The 27662-nt window shown below is 37.6% G+C and overlaps 1 protein-coding gene across 1 annotated transcript in view; it reads left to right on the forward strand.

The window, feature by feature from the left end:
• Positions 1-8879: 8879 nt before the first annotated feature.
• LOC120521310 overlaps positions 8880-27662 on the forward strand; it is a 50221-nt gene continuing 31438 nt past the window's right edge. Inside the window, exons 1-2 of the mRNA XM_039743022.1 lie at positions 8880-9092; positions 9444-9770. Coding sequence (XP_039598956.1) covers positions 9053-9092; positions 9444-9770 — 367 coding nt within the window. The 5' untranslated portion in view covers positions 8880-9052. The remainder of the gene's footprint in view (positions 9093-9443; positions 9771-27662) is intronic.

Below are 27662 nucleotides of genomic sequence, written 5' to 3' on the forward strand. Positions count from 1 at the left end.
CCTTTATTTAATCATTTGCTTGGCATGCTTGATTTGGTTTAATCTCTGCGCTAATTCCAATATATTTTTCTATATTTATTTATGCTAGTGCCTAAATATACTAATTTTGTTTTTCATGCATTACATCATTTTGACCTTATTTATAGCAAAGCCTTTTGCTGTCTTTCTGCTGATTCACCATTCCAGCTGGTTTCTCACATGTCTACCAAGGCCACTTTTCCTTAGCTTCCTATCTTGTCGACCACAGGTGCACACACACACACCCCTCCTTCCCCTGCCCTATGCAGTTTCTATGCATCATTCCTGTCCTGTCCTGTCCTTCTTTCCCACACCAGCAATTCTGCTTCAAGCTTTAAAAAATAATGCAATACAGTATGACTGATTTTTTAGTTAACCATTTGCTTGACTTATCTTCAATCAATCAACCAACATTTATTTATATAGCACATATTCATACAAAAAAAATGTAGCTCAAAGTGCTTTACAAAATGAATAGAAAAATAGAAGACACAATAAAAGATACATAAGTCAACATTAATTAAAATAGAATAAGAGTAAGGTCCGATGGCCAGGGTGGACAGAAAAAACAAAAAACTCCAAAGGCTGGAGAAAAAAATAAAATCTGTAGGGGTTCCAGACCACGAGACCACCCAGTCCCCTCTGGGCAATCTACCTAACATAAATGAAACAGTCCTCTTTGTATTTAGGGTTTTCATGGAAGGACCTGATGATGATGGTCACGTAGACTTCTGGCTTTCAGTCCATCAATGTTGGTTCATCATGATGCTTTGAGTAGGTGGTGGTGGCGCAGGTCGCCACCACAAAGAAACCGGAAAAAGAAATAGAAGAGAGAGTAGGGGTCAGTATGGATTTTGGAGCCACTGTGAATAATTATTATGAAGAATTGAACATACAGAGTATCAGTATTAAGTAAAAGTGAAGTTATAAAAAGGCCAAGTTAAAGTAATGTGTTTTCAGCAGTGTTTTAAAGTGCTCTACTGTATCAGCCTGGCGAATTCCTATTGGCAGGCTATTCCAGATTTTAGGTGCATAGCAGCAGAAGGCCGCCTCACCACTTCTTTTAAGTTTAGCTTTTGGAATTATAAGGAGACACTCATTTGAAGATCTAAGGCTACGACTTGGAATATAACGCGTCAGGCATTCCGATATATAAGATGGAGAGAGATTATTTAAGGCTTTATAAACCATAAGCAGTATTTTAAAGTCAATCCTGAATGACACATTCTTAACATTCTAATTTATGCTTAATCTAATGTTTCAAAAGCTTTTAATTACTTTTATGGCTATTTATGCTAATATGCTATGACACATACATGTAATTTTTTTCTTCCATATTCCTCCCTTTGAGTCTTATTCAAGCCTCACCACCTAACCTGAGATTCCAAAAGAAAGGTAGGGGATGTTGGTTCAATTCTTCTTCAGAGCCTAATACAGACCCCCTCAAACTTCTCAATCTTCCACACCCGTACCTCTCCTCTGGTGACACAGGAGCCAAACATCTCTCCCATCAATCAACAAAGAGGAGTAAAAGACTTCCTGGCCCTACCCTAACAGTCAAAAAATATGCATAATCAATCATAGGTGTAGATAAAATTGAACATCATGGGAATATCACATAATCCATGAAGTTTACAAAAGAATAATACATGCATAAAGGTTATGAAAAATAATTAAACAATTGTCCATAATAAGTGCTTTGTTCTTCGGTTGGAGATATATATTTCCAGTGAAATAACATTTTTTCTTCAACCCAGGTACTTTGCACACCGTAGAAGGTGACCTCCCTGGGGAGAGGTTACTAGCACTTCACCCAGGGAGCCTTTTGGTTTAGTATTTCATTATCCACACTGTCATCAAGAAGAGAATCAAAATCTGTAGTTAAAGATGTGCATGGTTCAAGAACTTAGATGTACACTTGTTTGACAGCAACTCTGGTAACAATTAATTAGAAAACTGGCAATAAGCAGCAAGATACCATTCAAGGACACAACGATAAAATCAAGAGAGTAATTCCTGCTTTGGCAAACATAGGTCCCCATGTCCCTAGGTTCAAATGAAGCAAGTACTAAGTGTACTGGTTTTACCTTTTTGTTTCTAAAATGAGTTTACACATAATGTCAGAATTGTCCCAATTCCTAAATATGGTGAAATAACTATTTAATGTACCTAGTTTTGTGTGTTCATCTACAATCAGACCTGTTAATATTATTGTTGGTGGCGATACAGATAACATAAATATTTATCTTAAATTATTGTTACCACTGCTGTGCACAATAATAATCAGAGATAGAGTTCTTATACACCTCATTATACTCACATCCTAACACATTCATTCATAAAGTTTCCCAAATTATAAAGTGAATCTTTTATTAGCTTTGTTGTGATACTAGTATTCCATTCTATTTCACATTTAAAATATGCATGTTACTTATTACCCAAAAAGGGGATGAGGAAAGAAATCAATATATCAGAATGCCCTATAATGCAAAATGTGCCTTTATTTATTTTTTACAATGTGAGAAAGCAGAAAAAACATTATTAACTGTAATGATTATAAGTATCCATCTATCCATCCATTATCCAACCTGCTATATCCTAACTGCAGGGTCGCAGGGTCTGCTGGAGCCAATCCCAGCCAACTCAGGGCACAAGGCAGGAAGCAGACCCCAAGCAGGACTAGCCCACCTCTCCCCTCCTTCCCCTGTCCTATGTAGTTTCTTTGCGTCATTCCTGTTCTGTCCTGTTCTTCTTTCCCACACTAGTAATTCTGCTTCAAGCTTTAAAAAATAATGCAATAAGACTTATTTTTTAGTTAACCATTTGCTTGACTTATCTTATTAACTTAACATTCTAATTTATGCTTAATCTAATGTTTCAAAAGCTTTTAATTACTTTTATGGCTATTTATGCTAATATGCTATGACACATACATTTTTTCCTTCCATAACATCAACTGTATAAATTCAAATTCAATAAGTTCAAAATATGGTTATCCAAACCCACTTTGTCACCACCCTCAAGATCCACATTTAAAATCCTCCTCAAGAAAGCATGTATTGATTCTGCCAGGCATAGTTGACAGCTTGGATAAGATGCCCATCCATCCCTTGCACAGTTTAGAAATGGACTGACTTGGTCACTATTGACCATCTTTTAATAGATGTTTCTAGGTTATGTGGCCAGAAAGGATACGGTTCTAGGGTTTTCTGGTTTTCCTTACTGGGTAATCCTTTTACTTTTACCCGATGTTTCTGGTGATCATTTTGGGTGTATTCGTCTTTGTGATCCTTCCTGTGAGGCAGAAGGCATCCATTTCCCAAGGTGCCTTTCTCTCTATCTCTCTCTCTTTATATATATTACTAGCTGTCACTCGCGGTTTTGTCCACATAGTAGTGTCACAGGACAAACTTTAAAGATCAATAAACAAAAAGGTATCGCTAGCTAAACGGAGGCAAGGAACCCTCCAAAATGTAGTGGTAGAGTGACTCGAACGGAGGCTGGTGTGAGAATGAGAAGGGTCCTGCCTGGCTTCCCACTCCTGATGTCACGCTTCCCACTATGCTCGGCCCACAGCCTCTGTCTCGGATTAGTGTGAATATATCACTCCTGCAAGTGAACTCTGATTCTTAGCGCGATGAGAGAAGTTGCAAAATCAACTGGAATGTTCAAGCAAATTATAGAAAAAAAAACCCATATAAATCTGTTAAGTAGTTCTCTCGTGAAAAGCGGACAGACACACAGACGGTTGACCGACAAAAGCGCGATAGACATTTGCGCCCCGACAAAACCACGACCGACAAATGAGCGCTGACAAAGCCGCTAACTGGTTTTCGACAAATTGCGCACTAACAAAATCGCCACGACAAAATCGCGAGAGAGGCCAAGAGAGTGGGACGCCCTTGCTGCAATCCTTCCTACATATGCAGGGTGTGATCTTAAGGACTATCTGTGTCACATAATATTGACTTCTAAAATAAACATTATTATATATGCTTTAAACTAGTAATTCATATTTAATGAAACTTTCGCAATTTTGTCGGCGCGATTTTGATGGCGCGTTTTAATCGCGCTATTTTGTCGGCGCGCATATGTCTATCGTGCAAATGACGGGTCACACACACAGAAAGAGTTTGGATTTTATATATACAGAGATATATATGATGGATTCCCTCTTGCTATATCCCTCTTTTATGTAACTCACTCTTCTTAAAAGGACTCCTCACTGTTGCTGCACTAGTTAGAATTCTTATCTGACTTTTGGCAGGCTGGCCTTTTTTCTAAACTTCACTGCATCTGGTTCTAAAGCAGCTAATTTGCTTGATGAACTGCTAGCTCATTCTGTTTGTGATTCATCCCCAGGCTGATAAAACTTGTCAAAACCATTACATAATGTGATGCAATAGAGGTGTTTAACATCATAATTCTATGCATATGTGGGTAGGAGAACTTTCTTATGTGGAGCTGCAGGTGTACCTCTTTGATATCTTCCTTCACTGAAATGGCATTGCAAACGGCATTCCAGGTCTGGATCTCAGCTGTGTGATTCTCCCTCCACTGCTGCTCTGTAACACCTTCATAATCTTCTTCATCCTTTGCCTGGGTAGTCGTATCACTGGGACAGCTCAAACTGCCCTCATGAGGTCAGTGACAACTTGATCTGCCGCAATATCCCAGCTCCTTGAGCACAAAGCTCTTCCAGCAACTGTGCACTCTAGTTAATGGACCTTAGCAGATGGAAAAGTGGTGTTCAGGCTCTGAGGTAGCAACTTCTCAGCTGTTTTCCTTTTGGTAGTGACATTACAAATGGAATTCCATAACCTGGATCTCAGCATTAAGACTGTTGTGTTACTTCTTACAAGAGCCCAGCAAATCCATTTTTGTTCTTCATGGCACTTGGTGATTTGTTATTTTGAACTGTAGGTCTTCTCATCATCCCACTCCTGACTCCAGTGTAACTCCACATCCAGTGCTGATTGTTTCTCATTCTTTATGTGGCTCTTTTTGGTAGTTCACTTTCCTCAAATTCACCACAATTGCTGTCACACTTGTTGGAATTTGAATGCATTATAAGCAGGTTTTCCTTTTTCATAGGTTCCCCAGCAGATGGCTCTGAAGGTCCTTGTTTGTATGAGTGAATGTCAGTTCATACTTTTAAAAACATTTTCTCCCCTTGTTGTCCTTTAAATACTTGAAAACCATAAATACTATTTAACAGACATATTTGAGTGTACGTTGTCACAAACTCAACACAAAGTCATAGAAAGGTTTGGGGGAGCCACCCGTATATTTGGTTTCCTGGCTGCAAATTGCAAATAAATGATAGCACGGCTGTGCACAAAACCAAATCCAAAACAGAACTGAGGGAATAGGGAAAAGGTGGAGGCTTTTAAAGGGGGAGACAGGAAGTGAGGTCAAAGGGGTCGGGCTCATGAGGGTCTTTATCCATATGCTCGAGCCCGGACGTGACATCACAGGGGCCGAAGTCAGTAAGGTCTACTTCCATTGGATCGGTCCCGCAAGTGACATCAAGAGGACCAGATGGAATCTCCTGTGAATGTTCTGCAGGAAAGGGAGAAAAAGACTCAGTGCATTCTGCCACATCCTGGTATGATTCGGAACTGCCCTTACTCAAGCCCTTTTGGCTGCCTCCCATGCGCACGTGTGTGACAGTGTATATATATGCTGGCTCAAGTACATACAATGGGAAGAAACTGAATAGTCACGAGGTTGATGTATTACTTGAGATTGTAAAGGTGTATTTTGGATCAACTGGCAAAGACAGTTGCTTCCTGCATTCTGAGTGAGCTATTGAACTAAGCCCATGTCCTGGATATTGATTGCATTGGCTTGCAATGGAATTGCCATCCAAAGAGCACCTGTGGTCGAATAATGTACTGTAGGATCCCACAGGAAAATGTTGGGGCACCATCCCAGTAGTCCCTGTTTAATATAGTCACAAAATGAAATAAAAGGACCACTGTATGCACCACTATAGGTAATAGAACAATAAAAGATAAAGGCAAAATTAAACTGTTACACTTTGGTAACTTTAACTGGTTTCGGGGGCTCTGCTCTGTAGTGCAGTTGGTTCAGAAATGACTGCCTTCTTTCACAAGAAACTGAAAGGGGCCGAGTCATTTACCCTCACTGGGTATCTTCACAGTGCTGCAGAAGGAAAAAAAGAGGGGAACCTTTGACTTGGAGTGGCAATACCTGCTTCAGATGAGGCTGGAGGGTGATCCACAGATGTGCATGTATATGCCACATGGTACACTGTAAAAAATCACTTATTGAATTGACTTAACAAAATTCTGACACTTAATTCCACTGAATTAAGTAATTCTAATATAAAACAATGATGTAGACATAATATTTCTATATCTTGTTATTAGATAGATAGAACTTTATATGTCCCCAGAAGGAAATCTGACTTTTTACAGCAGCTTCCAAAAGAAATACATAAATAGGCAGAAACTGTTAGTCAGTCATTATCCAACCCGCTATATCCTAACTACAGGGTCACGCTGGAGCCATTCCCAGCCAACACAGGGCACAAGACAAACCCCAGGCAGGGCGCCAGCCCACCTCAGTGCGCACACACAACAAGCACAATTTAGGATCACCAATTCACCTAACCTGCATGTCTTTGGACTGTGGGAGGAAACCCAAGCAGACACGGAGAGAACATGCAAACTCCACGCAGGGAGGACCTGGGAAGCGAACCCAGGTGTCCTAACTGTGAGGCAGCTATGCTACCACTGTGCCACCGTGTCGCCCAGCAGATACTACAAATAAATAAATAAATGAATGTATACACAGACTTTGGTCTGAACACACACCAGAATGACTATAAAGCAAGAAAATTCAAAAGAAACAGAAGTTCTGACTTGGCTCCACGGCTTTTCCTGTGCTTCCTCAGTTGTCTCCTTATTTGATCTTCAGTTGTGAACAGCACACACTGATGATCAGAGGTGGACTCATCAATGGCCATTCCAGTTAATGTGGTAGGAGTTACAAGAATTACAAGTGTTGATTAAAAATAAAAAGCTGTTGGTTCTGTTTAATAAAATTATGATACTTACTTTTATTTGATTGAATTAACATGCCCTTATTTAAACTGACTATGTACATTTAATGTGCAGCTCCGTACTGACCCCTACTCTCTCTTCTGTTTCTTTTTCTGGTTTCTTTGTGGTGGTGGCCTGCACCACCTCCACCTACTCAAAGCTTCATGAGGCTCCAACAATGATGGATGGATTAAAAGGCAGAACTCTACGTGACCATCATCATCATCAAGCCCTTCCGTGAGAACCCTAAATCCAAAGAGGACTGTTTCATTTATGTTAGGTAGAATACCCAGAGGGGACTGGGCGGTCTCATGGTCTAGAATCCCTACAGATTTTATTTTTTCTCCAGCCGTCTGGAGTTTTTTTTGTTTTTTCTGTCCCCCCTGGCCATTGGACCTTACTCTTATTCGATGTTAATTAATGTTGACTTATTTTCTTTTCTTACTGTGTCTTTATTTTTCTATTCTTTATTATGTAAAGCACTTTGAGCTACTGTTTGTATGAAAATGTGCTATATAAACAAATGTTGTTGTTATTGTTGTAGCTTTCACTTAATCACAATTTACAAATGTTGAATTAAATAATTAAGTTTTTTTTTTTTTTATTTACTTATCTGCTAAGTAGTTCTGCTCAGACAAGTCAACTCTAGCCTGAGGAACCAAATGATCAAGTAATCAATCAAATCAGGTATAATAATTGAACTTCATAGCCTTCTGTCTTCTAAATCAGCAATTAGCAATTGTTTTCATTGGCTGTAATTATATTATTTTCTATTCTGAGCATCCAGTGTTAATACCTACCATGAAGTCATTCAATTTGATTTTGAAATGGGACCTCCATGCTCTTGTGATCTAAGAAAATGGTTTGCCAAACTGCTGAAGCTAAGCCCAAAGCCACCTCCATAACCTCACAATTTTTTTGCCATTTTAAAAAGAAACCTTTATATACAAAGTCATGATATTACTCTGACACTGCACAACTGAACTGTTTACAATCATTTTACCAAAAAAAAGGTGATCTCTTGATGCAAATTAGCTAAGTTTATAAAAATTAGTAATTTTTTGCCAAGAAAAATAATTGGAAAAATGTACAAAAATTCTGAAAGATATTCCAAAAATTAGACTCTGTCCAAGATTTTTTGACCCACTGGAACATGATTTAGGGGAAACTGTCTGCCTGTCAGAATGAGTGTCTGCCTTTCCAGTGTGACAGCTGATTCTGTGCTAATGAAGTTTTCTTGTTTCATTTAAACGTTTAACGATCTGAGTTATTATGACAGCAAAGAAAATTATATCAGTTGTATTTGAAACAGATTAAAAAGCCCACAAACACACTCATGTTTAGTTGAATCTACTTTAAGTCGCTCTCTGACGATACCTTTTTTCCCCCCCAAGTCATCTTAAAAATTAGGTGTGAGCGAAGTTAACCTATGATAACTGGGTAATGACAATATACCCGGGACATTTTTAGGACTGGTGCTGTAATGCAATCCATTCACGCTTTTTCCACATAAACAGCACTTCATGTAGTCTAATGGTAAGAGCAAAGAACATGTAAAGCTTTAAAACATTCTAATTCTAAACAAAATTAGTTCAATTTAGCTTTGTAAGAAGCATGCATCAAGTATCTTATTTTGAGTGACGCGTTCTGAAAAAAAAGTGCACTGCTAATATTCCATGTACAGTATAGCGAGTTTCTAATGTGTTTTGAGGTGAATGTGTCGTGGAAATAAATTGAAATATTCAGCTGCAGCGGTTACTTAATTTTTTTTTCCAAGTGCCTGACAAGACAGAGATCAAACAGGCCCTACGTTACTTACAGTTTACTGCACTTCTCTTGAATGAATAGGAAGTATTAGACAGTCCTCCTGTACAAGCCGGTTGTGAGAAGTCCTGCAGCGCTTCGAAACAATAAGCAGGACCGGCGCTCACCGTGGGCTCCACAGGAAATATGTCGATTTCAACATGACTCTTCCAATAAAACAGGTCACGTACTGCATATTTGGTAAGGACTCTTAAATTAAATATAAGTTTTCATTTTGTAGTTTTTGTCTTCTTGGCTTAAGAATTATTTTAAGTCACGTTGAGCCTTCCCATTAGATGGATTCCTGTTTACCTCTTGTATAGGGCGTGAGGGGGGACTTTTTTGACTATACATTTTACGCAATAAAATGTATCGTATTGAAAGTTTAGTGGCAGCTTAAAAACAGATTCGTTTAAAATAAACATTCTCATTCGTACTTTTTTCACTTTGTGGGAATAAAGTTACTGTTTAATGTGAGCATTTAGTAATAATGCTTGTTACTGTATTCATAAAAAAACATTTGGCTCAAACTAGACAAACTTATCATTTCAGGTCTCCTGGACCTTATCCTTCACGCCTGCTCCTTAATGGTGATGTTCCCACCAGGTGACACGGCGTCGCTGAACTGCTCGTACCCTAATGCCTCATCGATTATCTGGTACAGACGCCTCACTGACCAGTCTCCTCAGCCTCTGCTGCGGGCGTTCGACCCTTCGGACTACTATGTCTACACTGAGTCCGGTCGACGCTTCATTGTAAAGGAAAACCACAGCTTGGTCATCCGTAATGTTTCTTGTGAAGACACGGCGACGTATTACTGTGCAAGGCTAGATAAAGATGTGTGCAGTTTTGGTGAAGGGATCGACCTCAGAGTGAACGGTAAGGTCTATAGAATGGTATAAAGAGAGAGTAAGAGCGAAAGCAACAATCAAAAGTGCATAATAGTTGCAAAAGTTAACATTAGTTTTATCATTTACAGAAAATTATTAATGAATTCAAAAAATAAATATATAGAATGCGTTATTCCAAGTTTTTATATTTGACATCAAATATTTTCCGCTTCAGTCTTTTGCGTTGATGTTTGTTTTCATGGATTAATGGATACGTTTAAAGGTTTTGTTTTGTAAGTAGTACTAATTATTTGAATAACTCTTCACACAAAGTAAGCAAAGTGGTAACTTGATGTCAGGACAGACCTCAGTAATATTTAAGAACTCTTATATTCCCAGAGTTATAATAAGCATTTTGAATTCTCTTACTTGTACTCATCCTGCTGATTTCTGAATTCTTATTATCGAGTACTGTTAAAGGCAATTGCTTTTATTTGTAGAAATCTTGTGTGTTTGTACTTATGATAACACTGTCAGTTTTTGTGCCTTTAATTATTTTAGTGCATCTGTGTAACATTATGTTCTGCTGCAAACACATTTTCCTCTGGGTTAATAAATGTCTGCCCAACGTAACTTAATATGTAATTTCAATAATATCTAAAAAGTAGGAAATAGAAGAAAAGGGAAATATAAATCATACACTTTCTTCAGAACACTGTAACTTAGCAGGCATGTAAGAAATGAAAATGTAGAAAATTATAATATTATTATATACAGGGGTCCTCGGGTTACTACACAGTTCCGTTCCTACAAGAGTGATGTAACCAGAACTTTGGTGTAAGTCGAAACACACTCTAGCCTAAGTCACTTACCTATCATCACAAATTTGCAAAATCATCATCTAGAACATAAAAACACAACTAAGCCACAGAATAAGGAAAAGGACCTAAATATACTGTACAGTACACTGTAATGTAGTAACAGAAAAAATGAATGTAAAAAAATCCTTACCTTTATTCCTTCTCATGTGTCAGTTTTTTTTAAGTTTTTATGGGAGTGAGCGTTGTAAACTCGAAACGTTGTATGTCAAGACGTTGTAACCCAAGGACCCCCTGTATATATATATATATATATATATATATATATATATATATATATATATATATATACTCAGCAAAAAAAGAAACGTCCTCTGACTATATATATATATACACTCAGCAAAAAAAGAAACGTCCTCTGACTTTCAACTGTTTTTACTTTCAGTAAATTTAATGTGTAAATATTTGTATCAACACTAAAAGAGTCAACACCATAAGACATAAACTAAAAATGTTTCACAATGTGTCCCTGAATGAAGGGAGGCTCAAAATCAAAAGTACCAGTCAGTATGTATCTGGTGTGGCCACCAGCTGCTTGAAGTACTGCAGTGCATCTCCTCCTCATGGACTGGACCAGATTTGTCAGTTCTTGCTGTGAGATGTTACCCCACTCTTCCACCAAGGCACCTGCAAGTTCCTGGACATTTCTGGGGAATGGCCTAGCCCTCACCCTGCGATCCAACAGGTCCCAGACGTGCTCAATGGGATTGAGATCCGGCTCTTCCACTGCGAGGATGATCAGCTGTCCTTCCTGTCTCCCTGTAGCGCTGTCTTAGGCGTCTCACAGTGCGGACATGGCAATTTATTCAGCAGTCCTCATGCCTCCCTGCAGCATGCCTAATGCACGTTCACGCAGATGAGCAGGGATCCTGGGCATCTTTCTTTGGGTGTTTTTCACAGTCGGTAGACAAATCTCTTTATTTGGATTTTTAAAACATTATTGTTGAAATACACAGTCCTGAAAAAGGAACGTTTCTTTTTTTGCTGAGTATATATATATATATATATATATATATATATATATATATATATATATATATATATATATATATATATATATATAAATTGGGGAAGAATTTAGCTGGTTTAAAAATTGAACCCAGCCATCCATTTGTTGCCAAACCTGCTTACCTGCTTATCTTAAGCAGGCTTGGGGAGAAGCTAGAGCCCACCCCAACAAGCATCAGACACAATGAAGGAACAACAACACCTAGACAGAACACCAGAATTCAAAATTAATTTACAACAAATTTACTGAAGAGGTGCATCACTTAGTTATAATGGTTTGTGAAAAGTGTTTTTTTCAAGAAGGTGCCTATATTGTTATCTAGTTTTCAGTAGGGTCCATTTGACCATGGTGACTAATTTATTTTCTGTTTTTAACTGCAGTATAGTTTGTTGATTTTTGCATTTAAGTTAATTTAGCTTGAAATGATCTTGTTTGCTGTTATTGTGTACACCTAAAAATAAAAGTTCCAAAGTGGTTTTTTAGAGTGATGCCAAAGAGGAAACATTTTAGGTACCCAAGAATAATGTTCCCCATGAAGGCACCAGAGTGACCCTTTTATTTATTCAGCTTGATAACACACTTCATAAATAGCCATGATCAGATGACAACAGATTTGTGAAATGCCAATGGGTTCCTTAACAGAGCTCTCACTACATGCAATCAGACAGGCTAAGTTAAAGTTTTCTTGATTTGTTGTGCCCTCCTAGGTAGCCTTCTAGACATTGAAAATTTCTTATTTTTCCACATATTTGGACCCTTTCAAAGACTAAAGAACCACCTTCATATGGGAGGAACCCTACATAAAATAAAACAGTTTTTGTCAAGTAACAGAGCTGCTAGGAACAATACAATCCTGTAAAGTGTCATTAAAGAGCCAGGATTTATAAGAGTGTAGAAGTTAATAGTTATATTGACATAAAACTCTTAATTAAAAAAAAAAAATGTACTACATTTGCATAGTTTTATATTTTGTATAATGAACTGCCCCTTTTGTTCACTCTAAAAACAAATAGCACAACGCTCTGCATCAAGTTTTTTGAGTTGTTACAACGTCTGGTAAATTTACGTAGAACCAACACACAAAATTGAGTAACCAGGGAAAGTTTTTTTTTTTCTTTAGACCTTAAATTACTTTTAAGTATCATCTACTTAAAAAAATGACAATATACACACAAGTGTTTAAATTGGCTGTCCGTAAAAATGAAGTTGTCCTTCACCAATTTACCTTAAATTTTTAAAGACACTTTTAAGTTCTGTGTATTTAATAACTATCATTTATAAATTTGTGACAATGTAAAAATTAAGTTGGTTAAATGTGTTTTCTTCCTATAGTTAAGCTTTATCAAGTTTAATTGTTTATTAAATTATTGAAACTACAGCCATTGAAAGAAAAAAAAAATGTTGCACAATTTACTTTACTGTGAAATAATGTTTTGTACAATGTTTTTTACATTTTTCAACATCTTTCAGAAATGTTGTCTAACAAATAGCCATACTGCAGCAGCACAAATACAGGGTGACGCAGAAAGGACGGACATTTTTTACAAAATCACAAAATTGTTAATTTTTTCTTACAAAGAAATTTATTGAAAGATTTGAGTTCATATTGAAATAGCATTTGACAATTTGTAGGGAGGGAAATGCAGGTTTAAATGCAAAATACTCCTTACTGAGCGATTATTGACGCCAAGTTCAGAAGAATGCTTCCGAGCAGTTCGACTTGGACTGCGCAGCAGGACTAGTCGTACGCTTTCCACATTTTCAGGGGTACGTGCGCGTCGTGTAGCCCCGCGTCTTTTGTTCATTAATGTATCTCGTGTACGAAGTGCTTTAACCCAATGTAGGATAGTATTATGAGCAGGAACAGATTTATTTCTGTGGATACTGAAATGGCAACAAAACTCACTCTGAACTGCGGTAATAGATTGGTTGTTCTTGACAAAATAGTTGTACACAAAAACACAATAGTTGTTTGCGAACCTAATGCCACCTACCGCACATCTGTCACTCCACCTAGTGCTGAGTTCTAGCCACTTCAAAGACGTCCATCCTTTCTGCCTCACCCTGTATAGGCCTCAATATAATATTTAATTGCCAAATGTGTAAAACCTGACTTCTATTGCAAGATGTAAACACATTTTGAAGAATATAACAGAATTACGTCACTATGAAAATACCAAGGGCTCACAAAGATCGTGAGGCGTGAACATACAAGATCAGCAGTTACTCTGATCTTAGAATATTCTGGGACAAAACGGCAACACTCCTTGAACACAGGGTTACAAAACCATAATAAAGATGTTTTCAACAGCAGATGATCAACCAAAATTTAAAGCAAAACAACTGAAATGGCTCTTTAAGGATTAAAAAATAACACCGGTTTTAAAAAAAACTTGAAATTGGCAGTGGTTTGAAGGAAAAGTGTTCCTAGAAAATGCGGTTCTTGAGATTCATTACTTTTGTGCTGGTTTTTAGTCCATGAAGTTCAGGGAACAGTTTCTGTCATACTTGGTATGTACTGTATGTACACTTTAGATCTTTGGGATCGCTCAGATTCAGAGCACATATTAAGCCCATGAGCATAGCTCAGCACCTTGGCACATCACCACTATCCAGGATTTTGGGTTCCTGGACCACGATGGCTGCAGTGCTTGGAGCCTGCTGGACTTTGATGATGGCAACATTTGATACTTGCCTGTCAAGATTTGCCTCAGACTCTTCTGTACCCTAGCAGAACAAATGCAAAGGTATGGTAAGTGTGTTAGTAATACAGAATTGTATTATGCCTGCTGATTTTATTTTAACCATTCCAACACACATGCAGACACATCTGCTTACATGAATTAGCTCAACATGACCATACCATCACCCAGTAGCTATGGAGACAAATTTAACCAGCTTTTTTTTTTTTGTTTGCTGCAGTTAAAAGTGGCAAAATGAAATATTACTAGGGCACAAAAGCTCACTAGAATCTTTATAGTGGCAAAGTTGGTCAGGTATTAATCCACCAAAAAGAACAGGTGGTGTTTGGCCGCCTGATCAGAAACCTGAAAGTGATTTAATGGCCTCTGAAGATGTTCTTGTTTGGACTGAGAATTAAGTCAATACATTCATGAAAAAAAAAACTCTGTTTCAGGTAAGGGTAATGGTCAGACCCATTGCCAGAATTTAGCAAATTCCTGTAGTGGATATTTCTCTGTTATTTAATGAACTCTTGTTGCATATATTGTGTTGAGTTAGCCTCTAGCATTGTGATGTAAATTCTTTAGGAAAGTGAGAGTGTTTAAACTGTATGTGATAGAACTTACTTTTCACTTTTAAAAATGAAACAAGTTTTCAATAACAATTACAGCCCTCTGTAGATGGTTTTTGCCTTGCGTATTAAAGTGTGATAAATTACTTACTCTAAACTCCTGGAAGAGGTCCTCTTCCTTCTCTTCTAGGTAGACAACCAGGCAACAAATGGTCACCTCTCTCCATACTTCAATTTCATTGTTCTAATTGAGTGAAAGGAGAAAAAAGCAGTGACAAAATGAACTTCCAATATGACAGATCTAAACGGGTGACAGTCGGCAAGCTGAATTTCAAAGACAAGTTGGATTAGTTCTCAGACCTCTAGAAGGAGATTCCTGAAGCTCCTGTCCTCCATGAGGTAACATCCATTACTTTGGAGGTGCAAGCATCACATTTGGCCATAAAAGTAAATTGAAGACTCACAGTTATTATTCTTTTGAATTCTTCATTTATCTGTGTGGCACAAGCAATCAAGCTGTCACGTAGTTAAAGTCAGCAAGCAATTAGCTAAACCACATTGGGACAGTTCAAGAGCAGCAATGAAACCCAATCTAGGGGTGTGCTGTTTCCCACTAGTGGACTACACTGGGCTTTAGCTTGAATGTGTTAGTTGCTCTTTAGTGCCAGATGAGCTCACTCTTGGGAAGTTAACAGATAATTTAATCTTAAACTAGGGATGCATCCATACCAAACACAGGCATATATCACGTAATGCCCTATGTCACTGTTTAGTATTAGTTGCTGTGTCATTCAAATGGCATTGCCACAGCAAGGACTTGTGTTCTGTTTATATATGGAAAACTGCTCTACTCAGCAGGACTGGAAACACTTTGCAATTAACTGACTAAAGCATGACAAACAAAATTTTGACTTTAAATTTTAAACATGAATGTACAGTCTCACCCGTGTTGCATCAAATAAAGCAGGCCATTGGTCAATGATGTCTTTAATGATATATTTAATTACTTCCTGCTTGAGATGAGAGAAGAGCTTTGCCATTTTCTCTGCAAGCATCAGACAGTTATCACTCTTTATCTTTACAATCTCCAGAATGTCAGACTATTCACCATCCTGACAAGCAGAGAACTTGCATTCTTTGTTAGCAGGTTGTCTTTGAAGTGCTGCAGTGAGTGAGGAGTGTGCTGTATAAGAAAAAAGTCCCAATAATGTTAGTTTTGAAATTGCAGTTTTTTAAAACACAGAGAACAGTCTCATCATTTTTCAAATGTTGACCGAGGTGTTCAAAAAACCCTTGTGTGGTTATTGCAGCACGGGTAAGTAAAAGAGAGATTTCTCACAGATTGAACTGTTTCCTGATCTGAGTGGTTTTTCTTTGAAAAATGTGACCAGAGACTACTTCAATTCTGAAAGGACCAAAAACAACCAAAATGAAGACAAGACAGAGGTTGACCACTCTGATTATGATGTCTGAACAACACTGTTTTGGAGGAGTTGGCAAATTTATAACATTGTGTGGTCCCACTGCATTCTGTTAGATCTATGCCAACCTCTGGGTACAAATGAACTGAGAAATACGTTTACATCACCTGTTTTAAGTTTTTAAGTAGAAAAGAAATCAACAGGAGAAATAAACTGTAACTGGTAAACCAACAAATGACTTTAGGAATTGATAGTACTTTATTTTCACTAAATACTTTAGGATGACTTGCTATATAAAAATAGAAAAAGCTCTTTGTAATTAAACCTTTAAGACCAAGTAAAGCCAAACTGTATAAATATATAAAAGAAAAATTAATTATTATTTAACAGAGTAAAAATGGCACTAATAAAATCCCCCAGCCCAGCAGAGCAAATTTCATTAGAGCTATTCGCCTGTTATGCTAAATGAGTAAACAATATTTACTATGTTAGAGCAATGCAAATAATTTTTAGATTAGAATTGTTCCTCTGTCACTTAGCTTTTATCTGCTCATTTGCCCAATGTTAGTTACACAGCCATCACGGTAGCCTGTCAGCTTTCGTAGCTTGACCACTACAGACGTAAAGTAGCATTACTAGTCTTATCAACATTGCACAAATAATAATTCAGTCAAATGAATTTGATAAGGAATAGAGTAGTATTCATCTTTGATAGCAGTTACAATATCCACTCTGTCACTCTCCAGAGTAGTTGTTTTGCAGTTGCAGTGTGGTGTTACAAACTTGTCAAAGTGTGTTAAGTGGGTGGGGCTTCATGCACAATTATGAAGCAGAGACATTAAGTTACCATAGCTGTTAGATTAGGCTAGATGAACTTGAATTTTGTTTTTCAATAAACAAATAAAGGAATCTGAGTTTAAACTACTTAGAAATTTAAGTTTCTTACAAATTAGTGATATTAGTTACTTGAAGCCTGTTGACATAAGTCTAACAATTTATATTATTTGTTATGCTCAAATTCAGATTTATTTGATTAAACCCACCATTTTTGGAATTAAAGGACTTACTTAAAATAAACAATCTAAACATTTAAATATGATTTTTCAGGTTTATGATGGGCGGCACGGTGGCGCAGTGTGTAGCACTGCTGCCTCGCAGTTAGGGGACTCGGGTTCGCTTCCTTGGTCATCCCTGCATGAAGTCTTGCCCTCCCCATGTCTGCGTGGGTTTCCTCCGGGTGCTCTGGTTTCCTTCCACAGTCCAAAGACATGCAGGTTAGGTGCATTGGCAATTCTAAATTGTCCCTAGTGTGTGCTTGGTGTGTGGGTATGGGTGTGTGTGCGTGCGTGCCCTGTGTTTGTTTCCTGCCTTGTGCCCTGTGTTGGCTGGAATTGGCTCCAGCAGATCCCCGTGACCCTGTAGTTAGGATATAGTGGGTTGGATATTGAATGGATGGATGGATGGATGGAGGTTTATGATGTGAAATATAAAATTGCACCAAAAACACCAGTATTTCACCTAGATCCAGAAGAGCTCTACTGTAATTTAAATACATTTAGACAGACCCATCTAGAGTTGCAGTACAAGTTGACGTGGGGTGGAAAATCCAGACAGATACAAATTATTTCTAGATTTTAGATTTAAAAATTTTCCAATACAAACATGTTCCAAAAATTTGACAACATACATCTTTTGTGTTTGCATATGTGACCTGTAAGGTATTTAAGTGCGAGTTATGGTAAAGTTTAAATCTGTAGCTGTTTCTACAATTGTTGAGACTGAAACTCTGAAATATTATGTAGAATAAAAGTAAATTCTGAACACTGATATACAATCAAGGAGGGAAACATATTTAAACAATTTTGTTGTAAATTATTATAATGGGTTCTATTTATCAGTTAAGTACTTAAAGTGGTACAGTGTGTCCACATACTGTATATGTACTTGTGTCCAAACTGAAGCTGTCCAGTGCTGTAGAGGTGTAATTGTCACCAGACTGTGGTTAAATTATGGCTTGTTGTAAGCTTTTACAGTAAATCTGTCTTTCAAACCAGAAGAATTCAATACTTCCATCACATCCCAGAGTTAATTCCTTATAAGAGTTTTGTGATGTCATTAGAAAAGCTTAATCATTCTGATCATTGACCACATTCTTCTTTATTACTGATGTGTCATTTTAAGTTCTTCCTGTCGCTAATTTCTTTATGAAACAGATGTATTTTGATGATGATTGGTTGTCTATGGCCCAAAGAGCTATCAAATAAGCATAACATTATACTAATAAAATATAAAGTTACAGATAAACGCATTAATAATAATAATAATAATTAGTTGCATAATAAGTTGCATTTATAGAGTGCCTTTCACAAACCCAAGGTCACTTTACATATAGATGGGAAGGTAAAAAAAAAGATCACACAGAAGACAGAAATTCATTGAAGAGGAAAGATTTCAGCTGAGATTTAAAGGTGGAGAAAGAGGAGCAAACTCGGAGAGACGGAGGAAGAAGAGTTCCAGAGTTGAGGGGCCATAACACTGAAGGAGCTGAGAGTCTGGTAAGTCATAAGGACAGTCAGGAGATTAGACAAAGAGTATATGGAGCGAGGAGCTGAGTGAGGTAGAGGGGGGCTTTGAAGGTAAGAAGCAGAATCTTGAATTTAATCCTTGATGGAACCGGTGACCAGTGAAGTTGGGGGAGAACAGGGGAGATGTGAGCAGAACTCTTTGTGTGGTTTCGGAGTTCTAAATGTCCTTTAGCTTCTGTATAGATTATGCAGGGTAGCCGATGAAGAGGGAATTACAGTAATCAATACAAGACATTATGAAACAATGAACCAGAGTTTGAGCATCATTAAAGGACAGAAATGGACAGAGGCAGGCAATCTGACCGAGATGATAGAATTAAATTTTGGAAAGAGACCTGATGTGTAGCTCAAAGTTAAGTGATGAATCAAACAAAACACCAATATTTCTGACAACAGGAGCAGGTTTGACAAGAGTGCTATCAACAGAAACAGAGAAGTTGGGAGTCTGGGCCTACCAGTGACACTTCAGTTTTATTGGCATTATGTCTGAGAAAGTTATTTTCCATCCATAGCTTAAGATCAGTGATGCAGTCAATGAGTGTGTACTAAGATATAACTGTATATCATCTGTATAGCAGTGGAAGGTAAGACCATGTCTGCGAATAATCTGACCCAAAGGAAGGATACAAAGTAGAAACGTAACGGCTGAAGGACTGAACCCTGAGGGACAGTACATGACACACAGGTGAGGTGAAGGAATTCTATGTGACAAACTGTTGCCTATTTGAGAGATATGATGTCAGCCATTGACGGGCTAAGCCAGAGATGCCTACAGCAGAGAGACGTGACAGGAGGATTTCATGATTAACAGTGTCACATGCTGCACTTAAGTCAAGAAGGTGGAGAATATGAAGTGAACCTCAACCTGCAGACTGGAGAAGATCATTAGATCATTAACTACACGGAGTGCTGGGCTGTGGCTGAAAAGGCTCATAGAGTGTATTATCTAGAAGAACAGACACTTCCTGAAGAGGATGAAGATGGCCCATGTTTATTCCTCGGACAGCCCTAGAGTTACACCAGTGAACATGGTCAGATATCCATATAGTTGGAATCAATGCTTCCGAGCCATATATCCACGAGGGGCCTCTTTTAGATTGGCGAATATAACAACAATACAGAGTAATTCCAAGTGACTGGCAAAAACTATAAGTCAGGGAGACCAGTCGTGGATGACAGTCAAGATGTTTAAGTTCATATGGAGAATATATGAGCTGCATTGCCAAAAAAGTAGAAATGACAACACACAGCACAACTCCAAACTAGAGACACAACGGGTTAAGATTATCCAGACACTGGTGGATATTGCCAAAAATTAACAGAATGCCACACAACACCATGCTAACACCAGCTTCACATTTTAGCCAACTCACTGCATAACCAGCTAGAAAAGCAAAAAGCACACCGGGCAAGCTGCACATTCGCAGATCAGACAGGCGACTGCAGATGAAGCAAGACTAGATTCATGCTCACCGCGAATGGCAGTAAAAGGAGAGAAGGAAGATGGCTTGCACAGGACTGAAGCAGGTGTGATAGGCAATCACCAACGGCATTTGTATGATAACGTAAATCCAGAAAGAATAGTCAAATTAGAAGGTGAAGGAGAAAAAGTCCAATGGGACAAAATAAAAGAAAACAGAAACAACGACATTGGTGAGAAGCGGCAGCCAAAATGCACACAGCATACTCTCAGCCAGAAGCGGTTATTTATCCTTACTGTTAGAATATATTTTGGAATATATATTCATATATTTCTGTGACTGATTTAACCTCCATAATTAATATTAACTTATTATTACTAATTTTAATTTATTATAACTTTTTGGGCATTTTTTGGGATGAAGTCTTCTCAAATGACTTTACTAAATTTTTGTGATGACAAAATGAGGGTTTTTGATTAATTGCAATTTCTGCGATTAGAGTTTTTAACGCAACACCTAAATGTGTTAATTAAATGTGATTAATTTGACCACACTTCACATTTTGTTGATGAAGTAACGGCACAAGAAACCAAATTTATTAACACTGCCACATGAATATAATGCACAAGTACCTGTCCTATATGTGCTGTTTGTCACTATCAGAACTTACACATGTTTAATTTCCAAGAATTCCATGTTGAATATCCTGGAATTTCCAGGCTGCTGGCAGAAACTGTTCTAATCAATATCCAATTGGATGTCAGGCTGCTAAATACAGAAAGAGAAGGAATAACCCCATTGTGAGACATATGATTCAAGTGCCGAGATTGCATTCTTTTAAGAAGAAAAAACAAAAGAAATTAAAAAAAGAGACTGTCCCTTGAACTGACCATCCTTCCCTCCATTTTAACCCAGTGGGAAGTCTAAGAAAAGATGCCCAGAACGTCCCTTTTTCCCACCACCTCCTCCAACTTCTCCATGGAAATCCTGAGGCATTTCCAGCATGTTCTGGTTCTACCTTGTGATCTCCTCCAGTTGAACATGCCCAAAAAACACCTCCACAGGGAGGCATGCAGGAGTCATCCTAATCAGAAGCACAAATCACCTCACCCGGCTTCTTTTGATGCAGATGAGCAGCAACTGTACTTTGAGCTCCTCCTGAATGTCCACACTCCTCAACCTGTCTCTAATGCCAGGCATATACTCCAATTTTTAGAGTCTGTGTTCAAACAACAACTCCCACTGCATGATAGAGTCACCAGTTGCACATGTGCTCAAATTGTATGGGTAGTGCAGTCCAGTTTACCTGCCATAATGTTCAACATAGATTATATGTGCACATGGTGCCAGTGTACACTAGCCATTGTCATTTTGCAATCAAAAAAACAATATGTCCACAGACTTCTCAAAATGTCAGCAAACAAAAAGAGCTGAATTGCTTTCCATACTCTGAAACTGTAAAGAAAAGAAGAAAACAGAACTCTCTCAGATGGTTGGGAAGGTGTGGACGAGAGTGGTTGTATATTTTATAGGGAGAATTGAAGGTACATAACCAACATAATTTACTATTGTGTATGTGTATTTCAGGTTCTTCCAATAAATGTTTTCTAAGATACTCCTGTCTTTGGTCCATTAGTCATATGTGTGCTGCTATAAGATAGTTAGCTTTTTGAAATTAAAAAGTAGAGAATGATCATGGCTACATCAAAACCCAATGTGCAATGCACATTCACAGTAGTTTCTGCCCAATGAATCTCAGGGGATTTGATGGTGACATCAAAGAATCAGCTTGTGAGACTAATCACAGTACAAGACAGCCAAATAAAATGTCTGACATGACAGAAATTCTTCAGATTGTACATCAACCCAATCGTAAGATACAATGGGGCATCATAACTCTGCACATGAAATTATGGCCGATGAATCTGAAATTCGGACTGACTCAAGGAATTTCAGTCATGTCAAAATTGTATATTTAATGTCCAGTTTAAGTTTGAGTGCAGACATGCTGTGAAGGAAACTTATTTCCACTGCAGGTATCCTCAATCTAATTCTTTAGATCACTCTCCAATGCTCATGACAATAGGGTGAGGGCAGGAAAATAGATTGACTGATAAAATTAAGAGCTTTGCCTATAGGCTCAGCTCTCTATTCACCTCAACTGACCAGTGCAATGTCTACCTGAGTGATGATGCCATTCTGATCTGCTTGTCTATCTCACACTTCCCTCTTTCCATACTTGTGAACAAGATCCAACGATTTTTAAATTCCTCCTGGGGATGAGATGTAAACACACTGGCCTGCTTCAGGAACTGTCTGAATCTAACAGTCAGAAAATCCACAATGATCAATTTTTTTCATGTTCACAACATTTTGATTTCGCCATTATTGACAAAACCAGTTAATGTGCTACACAAATTTGCAATGTAATGTGTCTTCCATAATAATATAATAAAAAACAAAAATAAAACTTACATTGAACTGTTGACTGATTAGTGTTTTAGTGTTTATTCAATCATTTCTAACTAGAATAATTTAATATGCCATGATAATTTGTTATTAGAAATGTTTTTTTACTGGAAAGTACTCACACTCATTGAGTTATAAGTGAGTCAGCAGCCCTACTACATGCACTTCAGAACAGCTCATTCCTCTGAAGTTAAGCATGTTTAGACCTGGCCTGTACTTGGATGGGAGACCAACTAGGAAAACATAAGAAATTTGACAAATAATCATTCAGCCAATTTGTTTAGCTAAGGCATCCCCGTATTTCATCCAGGTCCTTCTTAAACGTTTTCAAGGTTTTGGCTTCAATTTCATTTCTTGGTAGTTTCTTCCACAATTCTTTCTATAAAGAAGAGCATTCTGGCTTCAGTTTGAAATATACCTTCACTTAATTTCCCCTGATGTTCTCGAGTACATGAATCGCCCTTAAGATGAAAAAATGTTGCTGGATCTCCTTTATCCATGCCTTTGAGGATTTAAAATGCCTGGATGAGGTCCCCACTCAGTCTCCTCTGCTCAGACTAAACAGGTTTAGTTCTCTGAGTCTGTCACAGTAGGACATGTCCTGGACTCCCATGATGCATTTGCTTATTCTCTTCTGCTCAGCTTCAAGTGCTGCTATGTTTTTCTTGTAATGTGGTGACCAGAACTGCACACAACTCTCCAGACGTGGTCTTACTAGTGCATTATATCATCAGAGTATAACGTCCCTTGATGATAAAACCTAACATTTTTGTAAAAGAAGGGTGTCAGGGATCTCTGGAAATGCACTAATTCACAGGGTTTAGCTAACAGAAAGCCGAGCACAGAAATCATGGTAAGATGACTGGCGATATGAGACTGTTGAATTCCAGTATTTTATATTTATTTAACATAGAAAAACAACTGAAACAATAAACAAACAAAGATGCTGTAGATAAACCAATATGGTGGAAAGAAAACTCTGTCGTGAACAGACAACAACTTCCAGTTGAGGGCTTGACCACATTAAACTTTCTTACAATTTTGCCTTTTTAATTTGCTTCTGTGCATTGCTTAGTCAATGAAAATGTTGTATCAACATAACCCCCTAAATCCTTTTCAGAGGTGGTGCCCTGTATGACAGCGTCTCCAATCTTGTATTTATAATTGATGTTCCTTTTACCCATGTTTAGCACTTTGCTCTTTATTATATTAAACTGCATATTCCAGGTGTTTGCCCAGTTCGGAAGCTTGTTTAGGTCATTTTAAATTTTTTTTGCTGCCTTCACAGTGTTTGCCGTCCCTCCTATTTTAGTGTCTTCTGTCAATTTCATAAGTTCACTAACTATACAAGAATCATTGTCATTAGTATAAGTCAGAAAAATTAATGCAGGACCAAGGACAGACCCCCTGAGAGACTCCACTGATGACCTCACTCCATTCTCTCATCTGTACTCTTTGACTACTGCCGGTTAACCAGGTAGAGATCAGGTTTCATAGGTTACCTCCGATGCCTAGAGCTTCTAGTTTCAGAATTAATCTTGGACAACTGTATAAAATGCTTTTTGAAAATCTAAGTAAATTATGTTTAAATTATGCTTTGTTTCTGTCAAATATTTTGGTTGATTCTTTAAAAAGAATCTAAAAGATTGCTTTGACAGGACGTTCCTCTCATAAACCCATGTTGGCTGTTATTTATAATATTATTTTCCTTTTGATAATTTTCTAATGCATTTCTTATTAGAGTTTCCATTATTTTGCATGGGATAGAAGTAAGACATATTGGTCTGTAATCACTCAAATGCATCCTTGAAGACTGGAGTCACATTTGCAACTTTCCAATCCTCAGGTATTTCTCCTTTCAGAAGTGACTGCTGAAATATGACTAATAAGGATTTGTTTCTTTCAATAAAATTGGTAAGATCCCATTCAGGTCCAGGGGTTTCATTAGTATTAAATATACTAAGGGCTTGAAGCACATCTGACTCTTCTATTTTAAAATCAATGGACTCAGAGTTTATTTTTACTTCTACTTTAGGCATTCCACTTGTTTTTTCCTTTATAAATACTTGGGTGAAATATTTGTTCAGTTTACCATATTTACACGAGTACCACGCGCACATTTTTTCCCGAAAATTAGCATTAGAAAATCAGGTGCGCGTCATACACGCGGAAATGTAATTCTAAAATGTTTACTTCTTTTGCTTGGGCTCGATCGCTCGTTCTCTCTCTCGCTCGCTTGCTCGCACACTCGCGCTCTCTCTCTCTCACTCACTTGCTCGCCCACTCACGCTCCCTCTCGCTTGCTTGCTCGCGCTCTCACTCGACAGCACTCTCTCTCTCTCTAAACGCTTCCTATACAATCACAGCACACGTTACAAGGGGCAAAACTTTTTTCTGTATTTATTCTTTGTAAGAATTAGGGTGTACGTCCTACACGAGAGTGCCTGGTACACGAGTAAATACGGTATTTTCTATTTCCTTCTCATTTTCAATGATTTCTCCATTTGTGTCCTTACAGTTTCTTAAATTCTCTTTTATCGTATTTTTACTGGAATAGTATTGAAAAAAATAGCTTGCTGTTTGTTTTGGCTTCTCTAGCAATTTTTATTTTGGTTCCTCTTTTGTCACTTCAAATGTTTTTTTTTTACATTTTGTTAACTTTATTAGAATCAGACAACAATCCATACAAGCAAATCAAGTTTAACAAAACTATGTTTGAAACAAATCAACCCCAATCTCTTGCTGTGGCTTCTGGTATTCCTCTATACGTATCAGGATTATCTGGCTTTTTTTAAATTTTCTTGTACAGTGATCTTTTGGCTTTTATTGATTCAATACTCTTACTTAGCCCAGTAAATAATACTCTTACCCATTTTGGCAAATGCTTTACTCTTTTTTGGAATGAACTTCTTTTGAACCTCGATCAGAAGGTCTCTGAAGTGACACCAACTGTCATTTATAGTTGCTGAGCTTTTGCTTTCCCATATGATGTTTTGTAGATACTTAGTCCTCACCAAAAAGTCTACTTTCCTCATGTTATAAATCTTAATTTTGGTATACATTTGTGTATCTCAGATTATCTCAGATTTTACCATGTTGTAATCACTGTCACTTAAAGTATAAGTAACGTCTGTTATTGTTATTCTGTCCTTATTGTTTGAAAACATGAACTCTTAACAGACATCACCACATGTGATGGGTGAAAAAACATTCATTTGCCATTTGCACCCTTATAGTTTCCTCTTTTGTATTCCCAATAGGGGGTTCCCAATCAATGCTTGAAAAGTTAAAATCACCCATCACCACTGTGTCCTCTTTGTTGCACATATAGCTTATTTGATTAAATAATATGTTATTATCTTCTAACATATCAGAATTTGCCGGGCTGTAGCAACCTCCAGTAACCAGATCCTTGCTTTTCTTGGATTGCTTCTGGAAGACGTGTTGGAAAGGCCAGCAGTGGATGCTTAACCTGTGGTCTGAATGTGGAGCAGGGTCTCAATGTCCTGGCTAAAGTTGCCCACCATGGACTAGTCATTCAGGCCCCCTAATCAACCTCTGTTTTTAATTGGATAACTCTCTCACCCCTTCATCTCCTAACAGTTAATGTGTGGTTAGTGTACAGGAGCAAAAATGGCTGCTGTCACATCATCCAGGTGGATGCTCCACATTGGTGATTGTTGAAGTGAATCCCCAAAATCTAAGTGATTTGAGTAATGAGAAAAGTGCTATATAAATGTAATTAATTAATTAATCAATCAATTTATTAATATTATTACTGCTTTATAGAAAAATATTATAATGCATGAAGGAAATATGCAGAATTTAGATTAAAATGTAATTAATTTTGATCAACAATTTTAATTCTGTGATTAATTATGGCTCATAATTTTAGTTGATTTTTGCACCCTAAACTTTTATACTAAACAGTCACAATAGATAAAGCAAACAAATAAAATGTACAAGGAGAAATGTCCCCCAGAAAATGGGGCCTCCACAACACAAGAGGCGCACAGTTCATTTACTTGTAAATGTTTCTGCCTTGCCTATTTTGTAAATAAGAGCCGATTGAGGATTTCTTCAGTATATATGATAAAAGACACTTACACTAAAGGAAAACTTCAACTAAAATTTATATAAATTTTTGTGTTACCCCACGTAGTTCATGGTGGTAGACTGGAAGAAAACATTCAGCCTTATATTTTCACAGAGAAAGGACATAACAAAGTTTTTGATAGAATGGGGCCCAGTGGTGACCAATAGTGGACAACTGTAAACATTATTAAAAATTTCCTTATAAAACTCTCACATTACTCATGTTGCATAATCCACGTCAAGTCAACAAGTGGAATGTTCATAAGCAATGATGAGTGAACCCCAAGCAGTTCTCTTCACCATGAGTTAAGCAAAATCACAGAAGTGTTTGTGAATTTTACTGAACAATGCAATATGCATTGAAGTTAATGGGAAAGTAGTAACTAAACTAATGGAGTGGACTTTTAATAGTGCAGTGGTCTTTAAAGTGTCCCTGAGGACTAGGGGAGCATCTATGAACTATGCTGGGCTGAATATTGTTGCCAAAAATGTGACCTGAGTTGTGAGGCAGCAGTTCTAACCATTATTCAACTGTGCTTCAAACAATACACAGAGACCAGGGGCCACATGTATAATGCTGTGCATAGAATTCACACTAAAACATGGCATATGGACAAAAATGGAAATGTGTGTATGCACAAAAAAAAATTCAGATGCGTAAAACTGTGCATTCACCAAGTTCCATGTACTTTCCTTTATAAACCCATTGAACGTAAAATTTAACGTATGTGCATGCGCCTATAGCCCCACTCCGAATCCTCCCAGAATTTTGCATATTTCAATAGGCAAATCAATATAAATGGTCCCTTC

Source organism: Polypterus senegalus, unplaced genomic scaffold, assembly GCF_016835505.1.
Source record: "Polypterus senegalus isolate Bchr_013 unplaced genomic scaffold, ASM1683550v1 scaffold_119, whole genome shotgun sequence".
Lineage (NCBI taxonomy): Eukaryota > Metazoa > Chordata > Cladistia > Polypteriformes > Polypteridae > Polypterus > Polypterus senegalus.